At 46.6% G+C, this 15,116-nt stretch overlaps 1 protein-coding gene and 1 long non-coding RNA gene across 2 annotated transcripts; both read right to left on the reverse strand.

Annotated features, from left to right (window-relative positions):
* Window positions 1-274: 274 nt before the first annotated feature.
* On the reverse strand, window positions 275-6,235 carry LOC135815344 (uncharacterized). The gene is made up of 4 exons (XM_065328626.1): window positions 3,554-6,235; window positions 2,617-2,708; window positions 1,236-1,464; window positions 275-417 (listed from the first exon to the last, which is right to left on the reverse strand). Exons 1-4 carry the CDS (start codon window positions 5,947-5,949, stop codon window positions 393-395), a joined length of 2,742 nt encoding a protein of 913 aa, XP_065184698.1. The 5' UTR covers window positions 5,950-6,235; the 3' UTR covers window positions 275-392.
* A 6,904-nt stretch (window positions 6,236-13,139) lies between these two features.
* LOC135813679 (uncharacterized) lies at window positions 13,140-14,842 on the reverse strand. The gene is made up of 2 exons (XR_010553081.1): window positions 14,527-14,842; window positions 13,140-13,669 (listed from the first exon to the last, which is right to left on the reverse strand). It is a non-coding gene; the product is annotated as an uncharacterized LOC135813679 (long non-coding RNA).
* Window positions 14,843-15,116: the final 274 nt, after the last annotated feature.

Raw genomic sequence — 15,116 nt, forward strand, 5'->3', positions numbered from 1 at the left:
TCGGTTTCTAGCAGATACGTAAACCAAAGATGATTGATGGGAGAAATGGCAATTTGCTCGTGTACGTGCCACCAATCTGCAGAGTTCTGACAAGAGTGCCTAGATTCAGCTGTTTGAGGACTAGATTCCACTACTGTACATAAGCACTCTTCTCAGGCTTACAATCAGTCATAACGTGATGCACATGGACTCAAATACTGCTAATGATACTTCGAAGTAGATACGTGTTCACATACTGCATGATGTCAGCTCAATGGTAATGCCAGCCACTCACCGATGATTCATTGAACAGTCCTGCTGTGCAACGACCCAGGGCAAAGAGGGTCTAGAACACGCTGCGGTCGTGGAGAGAGTACTGTTCTTGGCCGGCACCCTTCGCTCTTGCCAACAGCTCAGTCTGCATCTGGTAGGGCATCACTGCAGATACAAGGAAACCCACACCGCCAAAGCAAATAAACTCCTTACCACTGTGTCTAAGAATAGCATTTCTCTTCATTTTCCATTTTTAAAGCAACTTCAATATAGACCATTATGCCTGGCAGATAAACATGCCTAGTTCTTCTTACAGGCTAACGTTACAGGGAAGCTATGCTCTTCTTCATAGTTCTTTTCTAAGTACTTGCAAACTCCATTGCAGCCATTTACACCTAATGTTTCAAGTCCTCTGAATTCGAACACTCAATCGTGGTCTCTTCGCTGCAAACTTCTTAGTTCTTCTTCTTATTGTTATTATTGGCAAGTTCATGCTGGCTGAGTTGGGCCCCAGCTTGGCGTATGCTGAATGACAAACCACGAAGGCTTTGTTGAAATTGCCACACACAAAATATATTGCAGAAAAGGTAATGCGCACAGAAAGTACCATGGTGGAAATAAAATTAATGTGCTGAATGATAATAAAGGAATGATGAAGAAATCCCTTGAACTAGCGTTTGCACAACATTCACCGCAGTTCTTTCTTTGTCACTATGGTTGAATACATCATACACCGTTGCCAAAGCCTGGGAAAATACTCCAAAGTTAATAATATTAATCAAGAAGTCTCTACTGGACCTCTTCTTGGAACGTTCTGGGACCCAAGGCGAAACCAGGGAATCGCTTGACTCTCACTAAAACCTATTTGGTGAAAGCAAAGCTGCACCTGAAGACACTTGTTACTGCGTCCCATGGGATGTTCATCAATAACTTTACCAATAATTATAAAATATTCTTGAGGTCACATGCAGCTAGGCACTTACATGATCAGTTTCTTGATCTTTTCACAGTCACCTGGATTGACTTTCTTGATCAAGTCAAGCAAGTCTCCGCACGTTTTTACTTCCTTTGAGCAGAAGTAAAAGAGGAGCCCTGGGACATTCTCTGGTGACTCCTCACCATACTTGTTCTTCCGAATGTAGCGACATATTGTATCAGTGAAGTTGTTTGAGTTGTCACCGTTTTTTGTCACCATCCCGCGAGCGAGGTCTCCTGGTGGGGGGAAAAATGGTAGAGAATACACACTATCGTTAGTCGAGTCGAAACCCGAGAAATCAGAACCACTATTCGTTCTCTGTTGTCAATCACTGGAACACCAAAGGAGTCACATCTGACGATTTCTGATATAGTTTTTAAAAAAACACTTGCCATACATGCACATACCATGTGTAGTTAAGACACTTGCAGCTTCCATGAGATCGCCTTTATAATTATTGCATGTATGGATTACAGGATAAACTAATACTTAACTAAATTCAAGTAGAAAGGAAAAGGACATATGGAAACGAGTTAAGAGTAACTCTCCACCACTGTAACTAGATACTATATACAGTCACTTCATTATGTCCTTTTCCTTTCTACTTTTATTATTGGCTCAGTACCCGAGTTTTAAATTCAAGTAAATTGTCCATAACTCCAACACAGTAACTTTCTACGCATAAACTCTTCACTTCTCCAACTCCAATAAAGGAGTCTCTTTGCTGCGAATCACTTTACATTGGCTTTTGGACGTTACTTTATCGCCATCATAATAGTGGGCATCATTGCCCGTTTGGTCTGCGATACAAAATAAAATCTCATCAACAACAACAACAACAACAACAACAACAACAACAACAACAACAACAACAACAACAACAACAACAACAACAACAACAACAACAACAACAACAACAACAACAACAACAACAACAACAATCTCTTACAACAACAACAACAACAATCTCTTATTGGAGATGGTGCCATCGTGAGAATAAAGAATTCAAATTCAACAACAACAACAACAACAACAACAACAACAACAACAACAACAACAACAACAACAACAACAACAACAACAACAACAACAACAACAACAACAACAACAACAACAACAACAACAACAACAACAACAACAACAACAACAACAACAACAACAACAACAACAACAACAACAACAACAACAACAACAACAACAACAACAACAACAACAACAACAACAACAACAACAACAACAACAACAACAACAACAACAACAACAACAACAACAACAACAACAACAACAACAACGACAACAACATTCCACCAAATTTGAAGAGACCGTTTCTGGGGTTGTAGAAGTGGTGAAAGAGTATCTACATGTATTACAGATGAAAGCATACTAACCGCACTGCACTCGATTGAGAAACTTGCGGATCTCTTCACCCAGCTCGAAGAAGTCCGGGATGTCATTGAGTGGTCTGTCCACGGTGCTCACCCTGAAATCATCACAGAACATACATGTATGGCATGCATGTAAGTTCTGTGCATAGATCATTGCAAGGTCATTATAGCTCCTAGCGGACTAGGAGTGAAAAATCCCATGGAATCTCACACATTGCTGGATATCAAACCAAGAGCACGGTCATAACTTAAGCTTACTCTTGATCATACATGTACCAGTACAACTACTGTAGTGTCGCGTATAAAAGCATGACCTGTATAGAAGCAGGACTCGAATAGAAGCCGATTTTTTAAAGCGAGCTGTAACACAGAAGCATGGCTTGAATAGAAGCCGCTCCCTGTAAAGTACATGTGCGAGTACGTGCGTGGCAGTATGCACTGCACAGTGTAGACTGATGATATTGACGTAGAAGCATGTTTTGAATAGAAGCATAACTTGAATAGAAGCATGGTTCGAACCCCGGCTTATACGGCCGTAAGCACCTGCTTTCATATGCGACATTACGAGTATTCTAAGATCAGGTGACACGACCTGCGCAGCCGCCACGCGCATTTTTCCATTGTCGTCATGATCCCGGGGAGACAAATCCATTATTTTGATTTACAACTATCTGTATAGAATAAGAAATGAACACAATACGAGTGTACTTGTATAGTGTACAGTCATACCTCGCTTATCCGGTCCTCTTTATCCGGATCCCTCACCATCCGGAAGAAAATGGCTGGCTGCCGATTTACAGCATATGGCATGCATACGTACAATATGTGTGATTATCCTGTTCCCTCGCCTATCCGGATTTTTTTGTGGAAAACGGATGTGTGCGGTTAAGCGAGGTCTGACTGTACTATCACGCCGTGAAGCAGCAGCTCACAGACTTACCTTCCTCTGTCAGTACGGCTAGGACGATCCCCAACTTTGACCGTGTGCCTTTGGCCCAAGGCTGATGATTGCTGGTTTGCTGCGGCCAAGCCCTCGAGCTGATTAACTGCGCCAGAGGCAAGTAATGCTGTGCAAAGCAGCGCGAAGGCTAGCGCCAAGCTTCTCCACCCTTGTTCGACTTCGTGTTCTTGCGCACAGCTGCTCTCACGACAATCACAGTGTGCATGGCTTGGCAGACAATCCTCCATAGTGGAGATGAGCACGGACGTTCCAGGGTCCCTACGACTGGTCACCCACACGTCTTGTTCATGTCGTGGAATTCTCGTCGTTTCCTGCACCATCCAGCTGAGTTGGCGGAGTGAGGCATCCCAGTGCACTGGGATCGGGCAGCAGCTGGCTCCGGGGCTAGCTGTCGAGTTACCCCCGCCACTGCCAATTCCGGATGAAGAAGAGGGTTCGGAGGCAGGTCTTCGAGTACGCTTCCTGTGCTGACGATCACTTTCGTTCAGGTGTTGTACTGTCCACTTTCCAGGTGGAATTAACAGTAGAGGACGTTCTGAAGGGGTTGGAGTGGATCTAGCCGCCTGCGATGTAATGTCAGGGCTGCGTGTCACCGGCGCATTATCGGTAGAGTCCTCGCTAGAATGATTGATGGCACTGTTTGGGCCACGGTTGCTCTCAGACTCAGCTTTCTGATGTACAAGCGAAGACCCGAAGTTCTGCTGCTGTTTTTTCTGTTTGTTTGTTGCAACCAATTTTGCTCCAGCATTGGCATCGCAGTGGCTACCACGGTTGACCGTTCTTGTTCCTCTGGTGGCTTGCTCTGTTCCTCTGGCGGCGTTCTCCGCAAGCGCCGGCTGTGCCCTTTGCTCCTCTTTTCTGGGCCGGATAATCTGCTTTCTGGTGGCGGGGTCTGGCACGGCTTTCTGGAGGAGCGCTGTGCAGGGAGCGAGCGGTTTACGCTCTGAACGGTTCGCGCACTGCTGGACTTTGGTCTTGACGTCATCATGAGAACGAAGGGACGCATTTTTTGGACGTTCAGTAGATATGGCCGCATCCCTCGGGTAGGTGACCTCATTGACCGGCCACAGTTCCGCGGACCTCGCCGCTTCGAGGGACTTCATGCGGAGGGTGGAGCAACCGGAGATATTGTAATCGCTCAGTGTTCGATCTCCGTCAAGTTGCTTTCCGGCCAAGTACAGGTGATGAAGCTTCGGTGGAAGACCCAGCTCGTTGCAAAGCCTGACCTTGACGCTGTCGACAGTGTCCAGTGGCTCGGTGCTCAGCGTTAACCGTTCGCCGGTCTCGGCGGCCTGTACATGCACGCTCATGGTGCCTACAAGGCGGACGATCAAGTGCAGTGTCGACTCAGCCGTAATATTATATTCACTCAGCGCTTCAGTATCGATGAGTTGAGTTCCTGCGGAAATCAGACGCTGCTGGTCAGGAGGAACTCCCAACTTATGTTGGATCTTCATCTTGACACTTCGAATGGTGTCTTTCGAATCTACGGTCAGTCTTGCTGCTTCCCCGGTTAAAGGTTTCACAAACAAACTAATCTGATGAGAGGGCCGAAGAACGCAGTTGTCGTGCGGTGTTTTGTGCTTGTCCTGGCACGGTTTGAGCTCACCATTGGGTGTTTGGTCTGAAAACTGGAGACGCTGTGGACCGCTGTTGGCAAGAGCTTTCCGACTATCCTTTTCAGCGAGACCAGCATTACCAAAATTATCATCATTCCACCCTGGGTCTGGACGGAGAGAGCTACCGGTCCGTGATTGCTGTCCGCTGGGCACGTCCACAGAGTCTTGAAGGTGCATAATCAATTGCATCCTGGCCTGCTCTACAGCAGCGTCGCACGTTCTCAACGTCTGGCTATCCTCCAGTGGGTTGCCTAGCGTGGAGAAGAAATGCTGCTGGCGGACTGGAATTCCCTCGCGAAACTGGATGCGTGCCTTGATCTGGCTTATGGTATCGCCCGGTTCTCCGCGTAGGGAAATGATTCTATCCGCATTGCTGGTCGTCACGCATATCTGTATTGCGTTGGCCATGGAGTGTAGTGTGGCGCCGTGCTGGATATCGTAGTGTCGAAGTGAACTCGTGTCGCTAGTGAGCAGGACGCCTTCATAGTACAGCCACTGTGAGTGTCCCGGAATGCCGGCTTTGGTGTGGATTAGCTCCTTCACGTCGCCAATGGTGCTGGTGGGCGTCATCTTCATGGCGATCTCGTCACCGTTTGCAATCTCCACCACTATCTCTATCATGGCGTCGGGGCTACGGCAGAGCGATGGAACACCCGCCATTGACTCCGATGCGGGCTCGAAATCGCTCTGCCCCGATCCGAGATCTTGTTGCACTTGGTCTGCCTGTGAGCACCCACTGCCGCCTTGCTCTTCCATTTTCTATGAAGTCTCTGCTTTCTGGTGGATAACCAGCCCCTGGACTATCATTCAAAGTGCAACTGGTGCGCGATCTATCTGCAGCACAGGGTGCTAGTACGCAAGCTCCGCCTGTTTGTTTCGAGGCGTGCTTGTGTTGAATCTTTATAGGAGTTGAATGATGACTGTCTTTCCAACTCTCTCCTTCCAGCTTCGAGTCGTTGTGTCCTCAGGTTAGTGATACAGGACTTCTGAAAGACAACGTTGTGTTGGTTGACCTAAGAGTTGGCCCTTTTGCACTGCACTGAGTAAAGTAAACCCGAGTTTCGAAACTTTCCTTGCCAGAGTCTTCAAGTGCATGTAGGCATGCAGGTGTGGTACTGCTCGTGTGTTACTTGTGTAGCGCGTATGATCACAACTGCCATGTCTCTTCTCAGTTTGTGTGATGAGAATCATGAGATACGATTGAACAATGGCGTTACCCCCCCCCCCCCCCACACACACACACACAGTGCAATGCCGTAACATCACTTCGTTCCAGTTTTCCCAGTAAGCGCGGGTATCGCGGACTCACCGTTCCACAACCAGGAATTTCCCTTATCTACCTGGTCAAAGTACATCACTCGAAAGATATACCAGCCCTCTAGTTCCCTGTCCCTTTCTGTCAACTACAGTCACAGCGCTAATAACATTGCGTATTTGCCTTGAAGCCGGCTGGCCGGCTGTCAATTTTGACGGATCATGTCAGATCAGGGAGCCACGAGTCAGTCGCGTGCAGGGAAATCCAATTAATTATTTGGAGGACTGTATTCCATTTTCTTATGAGACGAACTGCAGTGGTTTCCCTGGTCATAACCGTGGATGACTCTACAATGTTTGCATACCGGTACCAGCATACATGTACAGCTTACTAATACTAGTCTGCAGTCCGAAAGGGCAGAGTTAGAGGCTGCATCGCGATCTAGTGACCTCGGACTAGAACTACAGTAGCGGGGACCTACATGATTGTACTGTCGTGGACATGGAAATCCGGTCGAATGCTCTCAGTGTAGGTCTCGATGAGGTGCAGGGAAGTGTCACGATCTGTACGTGGATGCCCACAGTTTCTTCAGCCTTCACTCGTCAGACTAGACTGGGGTCTACGCGGTCAGAGAGTTGCGGGCAACACTCACACAATCATAAATCTGTACTCTCTTGTACCATCATCCTTCAATGCGACGGACCCCACGATAGGCGGTCAGCCTTTGCCTTTGGGTTATCCTAATAAAGTTTTTTATTATTATTATAAGGCCTCTTTTACGGGCAGCCCTTTCCCAAAGATGCTCGCCACTTTTTTCGCAACTTTTCGTTATTTAGGTAGAAATCGCAACCTTCGCAACTTTCGCAACTTTTTCTTCATATTCGCGAACTATTCAGTCGCAACTTTTCCGCAACCTTAGCGCAATTGGCGCCATAGCATGGGGTCAAACGGTCAAGTCACCGACTCACCGACTTCATGTCGGACAAATGCAAACTCGTACTCGCTCATTTCTCGCCTGCCTTCAGACTGATTTCAGAGAAACAGTAGATCAACGGTAGTTGTGATAATGTCACATTGTGCACTGAAGTAATAGTTCCCTTTTCCTTGCACTAGAATGATGTACATGTACATGTAGGATACATGCAACAGGCTACTGGCACTGTGTAAAGTGGTGGTTCACCGCAGGAGGGGGTGTAGATCTACATCGATTGTGACGAGTTTGCTGTCGATGCACCGTAAGTTCTGCTATTTCTACTCCCTTTTGTGTAGTTTTTTGCACTAGAACTCTTCTTTTTATAGGTTGTGATATTAGCAACTTTTGAGCTTTTTCTGAAAATATGGATGCGATTTCAGCAACTAGCACTTGTTTTGGCACGGTTGCGAAAAGCATAAGTTGCGAAAAATTATGGCATCTTTGGGAAAGGGCTAAACTGTAAACAGAATACAATTGACAGTGGCATGGCGAATGATTAGAACACAACACCAAAAAATGAAAACAATTGTATGTGTGAAAAAAACGCAAAAAAACGAGAAAAAAACCCAAAAACACCAAAAAAAACAGGAAAATACAAGGGCACTGTCCTGCCCACCATCGTCTCCAAAACCTCACAGCCGGCCCTCCGAGATTGCCAACTCTCGCAATGCATTCACAGGACGGTGATATGACGATCGGGCACCGCGGATGCACATGATCGCCGACCGCAACAATGCAAACGCCAGTCGACACCGGATATATGTTATTATTAGGGATATCACCGTATTTTTTTCTTTCGTAGTAAACCAAGAAAACTGTTTGTTTTCGGGAAGAACTACAGTACAGGAGATAGCACAGAAAATTTGGATGAAAAATCTTGAAGGATACCAGAGATATGAGGCGTCAAAGTCATACGCCAACCTTCATCATGATGTATGCGGAATGCCATACTGCTGTGGCACCAACAGGGTTTTCCGGAAAGCCTAGCAAATGCTTAGCAACAGTACAATATTGTCAGAATGATATGAAATCTGGCTTGTAGGTGCAATATAGGTGTAATATAGGTGCAATACAGGTTGGTTAGTCCTAATATTGACCAAAATATAATATTTCGGCAAGCGATGACCAATGAGAACGAGCATGGCGCCCGTAGCAACCACCATAGCAACAATGCTAAATCCATTGAACACGAGTTCCACTACTATGAAATTGAAGTGAGCACTGGTGGCTATGGTTGTATAGTATACATGTACACAATTTGTAAATACAGCAGTTTGGTCTTCAGATGCCCAACTTTACTGGGCTGTCACACAGTTGATCAATCATGTACATGTACATGTACATTTTACATGTAAAATGTACAATAGTGAAATATGCGTACAATCCAATCACTGACGCGATCCATGTCAGAGCACCACTCCATAGCAATTTCTTTCTGGTTTCAAGGCGACGAGTCGAATACAAAATCATAGCTCACTTTGTCGCAATAGCGAAAGTCTCCGTCAGGTGCAATCTTTCACTAGGGCCAACAAATCATCTGAAACACTCCTAGCGCTTGAACATATTGGGTCCAGAAATTCATTCATTTCGGGCGACCAGGAGGTGAAAGTCTTGAAAGCGCGATGAAGAGCGATCCCCCAGCTCGAGAAGAAAGCACTATTCTACATAATTCGAGGTCGCTGAACACGATGGTGGGTGTTTCCTGGCCGTGTACTCCCTCCAAACGGATGAAAAATCCAATTGAAAACTACACTCCTCACAACAAAAAGCTCAAACTACAGTTGCCCAAGCAAGTGCGGCACCAAAACGAGCAGGAAGACCTCAGCTATCAAACGCACCAACTTTCAACTTTGAAAAAGAAAGCAGGACAAAGCAATTCGACAAAAACTGCAGCGAAGTCCATGGTGCCACCGCTACCATGCTAATGTACGTGACCCGCGTGAAGGCTGTTTTCAGCTGATTTGTCACGTGACTGAACTCCCTATTATTATACATACTAGTCAGAACAACAGATGGCTTGATCAGTCACAACTTAAAGTTTCATGCCATCTCAGGCACTCATCAGGTGATATGAACATCAAGAAAAATAACCCACTATTTAAAGCCCAGTATGGCGGGACAAGGATAACAGAAAGCGCTAGGGGCGCTATCAACTCATATCCGATTCAGTGTCATAGCCAGTAAGGATCGCGGTACTAAGGTGATAAAGGATAAAGGTGATAAAACTGAGCTGGCCTAGCTAGTGAGTTCCGCGGTGCAAAGATGATGATGGTGACAAGGCGGCAGAGAGCTATCAACTGGCCATACTGCCTGGAGGCAGGGTGCCGAGAAGATCATGTTATCGGTGTTGACAGCATGAATTTATTTTGATGTCGACATTTGGATATCAACTCCGACCGCTTGTTGAGGCTCGTTCTCCTGTCGGCAGTGATTACTCTCGCCTTCTCCTCGAGGCACAGGCTGCATCTTTTTGTTATATTGCTGTAGGCCTTGGCCTTCTGGACCACTCGCCACTTGATGTCGTGCGTCTTGCCATTATCTTTTAATTCCCACACATGCTTTGAGAGGCCCGTGGATTTGCGGTATCCAGGAAGCTTGATGGATGTCTTGTGGTTCCCGTATCGAAGCTTGAATGGAGGCTCCGTACTGCCAATGTAGGTTTTGGGCCCATCGCTGTGGCCATCACTCGACACCTCCGCCGCGTAGACTATGCTGGTTGCTTGGCACGCTCCGTTGAGAGGGCACTGGTCCTTGCGACGGCAGTTGCACGGCTTGTCCGGTTCCTGGACGTACAATTGACGCTTATTGTGGCCACTGATAATGTGGGCCATATTCGGCAAACAGGAGTAGCTCACCTTCACATTGAAGCGGTTGAAGATTTTGTTCATTTTGGACCCCTTAGGAAAATGCTTGTCGATCAGCCGGAGGAAGGTGCCGGCGATGTTGGTCCGGACACTCTTGGAGTATGGCGGGTTAAACCACACCACATTCCGTTTCCTTTTTCTTTTTTGCTTGCTGCCGTTCATTGCAGCAGGGGGCGTTGGGTCAATGTACTTGATGTTGGCAGGTAATCCGCTGGCCGCTAATGCATTGCGATATGCAGGGGCAGCATCGGCGAATACGCCGCTGTCGGCAGATATGCTTGAGACACGTCGAGCGATCATATCAGGGATGTTCCGTAGTATGGATGGTGGGTGATTGGACATGGCGTTGACGTAGAGAGGTGCGTCTCCAGGTTTACGATACGGCTGGAATTTCCCGGTGTCGAGGCTGAGCGTGACGTCTAGGAAATTCACTGTCGAAAGATTAACGTCGATAGTGATTTTTAGATCATACTGCTTGAATACTTCGATAATGGACTTCCTCGTGCGGTCGGCAACTGGATTTTTCTTGATGTTCATATCACCTGATGAGTGCCTGAGATGGCATGAAACTTTAAGTTGTGACTGATCAAGCCATCTGTTGTTCTGACTAGTGTGTCACGGCTCTACCTTCCCGGTATCGAGCTCTCTTGGATTTCTGCTGGAATTCACAACAGTGTGTTATTATACATACATGTATGTTAGGCCATGGTAAAAATTATCTTTGATTCTCAAGTACGCGCGCACCGATTTTTGGCGGCGCACCGACGATTTTTTTTATTTCTATGTATGCATATGCGCACATGAAAACGGTCAATGCGAAAAGCATGAATCAGGCAGTAGTAAAATACCGGTATTTTTCTACTCCCTGGCCTGAATAATAAAATAATTTTATGAACCTGTGACGTACATATGTGTGACCCTATCTTTGGAGATAACAAAATTGTGGGAAATAAAATAAAAAGTCGCTCGCTTGCACCGATTTTCACAGGCTCATGACCTGAGAATCAACTTTATTTTTTACCATGGCCTTATGTTATTATTATTATTACCGTAAAGTACCGTTGATCCGCCCCCTCTCTAATTCCCGCCCCCTGTCGATTTTCTCCTTGTGAAGCGACTTTGGCGTATACAACGAAATACGATGTTGAACCGACGCATGCACTGCTGTACACAATACTTGCCAATCCAGGATCAAAATGTGCACAATCCAGCACATTGAGTCTGATCCTCTACGTTGTTGTACATCGTACTGCACTTGACAGCCTTGATCTAATTCCCGCCCCCTGCCGAAAACCCAGCTGGGAAGCGACATGGCGTGGGGCCCCGGGGGCGGATCAACGCTACTTTACGGTATTATACTCAATCTGCGGACATTATTATTTAATATAATAAAGTCACGAATTCACAGGAACGATCTTGCCACCGTTCTGTGGTCTTCATCAGACCAGGGAGTAGTACGGTATTGTGCTACTCCCTGCTTCAGACACCACCCGATCATCTCTTTCCCTGGCCCGGGCCATGGACCAGGAAGTGGAAGTCTCCACATCACGACGAGTGTCAAGCGGGAAGTAACAGTTATGTAGTTGTGATTGTATGGTGTCAACCAGAGTCATCAGGATTCAAGGAGCGGACTGCTGTAAAAAGCACTCTACAAGTAGATCGTGGTTGGTGTCACCATGGTGACAAACAAGGATGCCGATTCGATTCCCGAATCCCGATCCACCACACAGGTACGTAGGTGTGCTGGTGCTACAAGACTGGATTCATGAAGTACGAGTACAACCAAGAGTCCATAACCCATGGACTCTTGGTACAACCAAGAGTACGTAACTCTTGGTACAACGGCAAGAGTCCATAACCCAAGAGTATGCAACTGTGATCTCTTTTCAGTCCGATCGCCAGATTCAAAAAAACCTTCTTTTTCCGTGACTTTTATTTTCCGCGCGGCGCGAAATTTGAGTGTTGAGAGAGAAGATCGTGTGAAAGGCATACCTTGACGTCCATTGACAGACCGTGAACTTTCTGTTTTACTGAGCTATTCCTTCGTATCGCATCAGCCTTTGCCGAAATTTATCCTTATTAGGTATATTTCTTCCCTAAATTGCCGTTCAAAGTTTGCCCAGTGCTTATGAAGATCCTTTTTTCGCCTTCTTATCCAGACTGCCATTTCGACGAGATTCTTGTTTTCAAAAGTTTCATTTAGTGCCATGACCTTAGCCGCGGCTTCACCGTGACATACTTCCCAGTCTGGGGCGCAGTAAGTCTTCCTCTCCTCACATCCCGGAGTTCGTTCGTGTCCGGGCTACCATACTTTCAGGACAGCCAATTTCATATACCCCATTTTTTCTTTATTTTTTACATGTTTTTAGACTTGAAACACCATGCCTGGTAGGCGCAGCCATGCTGCAGACCTCCACCCCGAGCGTTCATGTGGTCCCTGTGGCATATGTGGAGTGAATGCACTTGACGGGAAGTACACCCACAACACGTCAATCAGCAACTGGCAACAATTAATCACTGCACCATGGGCAACTGACAGGTACCCGCATGCACATGACTTGCAGGGCCATGCATGTATTTGGGGGCCTTGCAAGAAATCCCTTACACGCAGCAGCAGCAGCACCACCACCACCACCAACAGCAGCACCAACAGCGGCAGCAGCAGCAGCAGTGTGGACACACCACCCGTCCGGCACCGGCAATGCTCCGTGGCAGATTGCGATGCCGATGCAATTACACGCTATCCACCCACACAAACTGACTCGCTGCCGTTGCAGGATGGGCAGGACATAAAGGATGCAGTGGTGTGCTCCAAGCACTATAGCCAGCTGACCAGCGGCCGTAAGCACCACTGTGGCGATTGCCATGCGCCAATGGAGCTAGAGCCATTGCGGAAGGCTGCAAATTACCAGGTTGTGGCAGCAAAGCTGAAGGATGAGGGCATCACTGTTTCAGAGGACGCCGTCTACTGTACCAAGTGCTACAATGCACACCTGGCCTTGGTTACAGTAGACGGCTACGCAAGCGCAGATTACCAATTGAATGCCATTGTTATAGCACAGCGGGGCATACACACGGCTCTAGCGGCAACACTCGTGCTTGCTGGAGAGCAACTGCTCTCAAAGAGTGCAGTTTTGTTGGTCACACTGCACGACCACTTCATGCACCACGCTGCCACAGGCTCACACAAACCAGCAAAATGGCTTCTCAGCCAGATAATGGAAGTGTTGGCAGAGCACATTGAAGTTGTATACCCGAATGTGAAAAAAAACGTGGTATCCTGTTGCTACGGAGAGGGTCCAACACGCAACAGGCCCTTGCATGATGCTCTTTCCGCCCAGCGATGCGCTTCAATGTCACACGACAAGCTTGCCACGGACATACCTGTAGTGAACAAGAGGACAGAATCAGAAAAGGGAGTTTCGGCAATGGCGGAGCAGGTACACATGATGGTCAGGGCACAGGCTGGTGAAGGCAAATGGGTTGTGTGGCCCAGGTTGCAAGTGTCACAACTGCCAGAACATGCCAAGCGCCACCACCTCCAGCAATTGAGCTACGTGTAAGTATGTATGCAAGTACATGTACCGGTATGCATATTTGGATGCGTGTATAATGTCATAATTGTGTTATGCATGTTCACGCAGATTTAAAATAGTCTCAAATCTGCAACTGGTCTGCAAGCATACCTTGTATGTTGTGTGTAACTGTCTGGAAGTGTTCAATTTCACACCGTTGACATCTCTGTGCTTGCTGAGGTTTTGAAATTTTAACTATGGCTTTGCTGTTTCATGTATGTCCATTTTGGGGTGAATTATTTCCAATGCCAAAGGTCCGGCCTCATTTCTCGGTGTTGACCTGAAGGAGCTGCACGATTTGTTAAACCGCAAGCAATGTTAGTGGACAGAAATGCACGTACATGTATGTATGTACAATTTTAAACCCACACACACACGTAACTACATATTGTATCTTTTTTCCAAGAGCGTTTTGATGGTTTCTGAGAGCTGAGGTATTTCAGAACAGTTCACAAATGCACTACAATAGTTCAGACACCAGAACTGAATACGTTTTATAACTTTGTATACTTTTAGTGGCTGCTGGTATACTCGTTTTCCACATGACAACAATATGTATAAAAATTATCGAAATGATATACAAAGTCTTTCAATTAGTGCCATCGGCTTAGCCGTGCTGGTATGCTCAGACTATTTCTATCACAGGGCACACAATTATGTACTTACTGAGGTTTCTAATGACTGCCTCGTGTCCGCGGCTTCTGGCAGCTGCAATTCGTCTACTTCTCGACTCGAGTCGACGAAATTAGAAAAATAGGGAATATAGTTTCTTCCTAATAAAAGAGGTACATTGAGGTTACGACCTCAAATTCCCACTCGTCATCACAGCAAAGGATAGAACTCATCATTTCCCACTACATTGGTGACTTAGGAACCCAGTGATATGATAGGAGAAGCAAAATCAATTGCCAAAAATTAGGCAAAATTCTCCCTCAACTGCCATGAGCGTCGTCATCTTTCCCTGCATAAAACCTGTATCACCCTTTCCCGCAAATAAAATAAAAATCAGGCAAATCAAGGCTTGGCGCACGGACTGTTTTATATGGGCCAGATGCGCGGCGCGCTGCCTTCATTACATCATTCAGCTGCAGTCCGCGCACTGCGGAAAATCAAACACCGCACTTTCTCTCCAGTTTGAAATGAACTTTCGTACGGAACTGGAGTTCACGCGCCAGAATTCAGAGATTGTGTAGGTACTGGAACGAATCGAGCAAAAACGGATGGGCTCGTGCGAGAAATTGAGAGTTTGAATGCAT

This window comes from Sycon ciliatum, chromosome 4, assembly GCF_964019385.1.
Source record: "Sycon ciliatum chromosome 4, ocSycCili1.1, whole genome shotgun sequence".
NCBI lineage: Eukaryota > Metazoa > Porifera > Calcarea > Leucosolenida > Sycettidae > Sycon > Sycon ciliatum.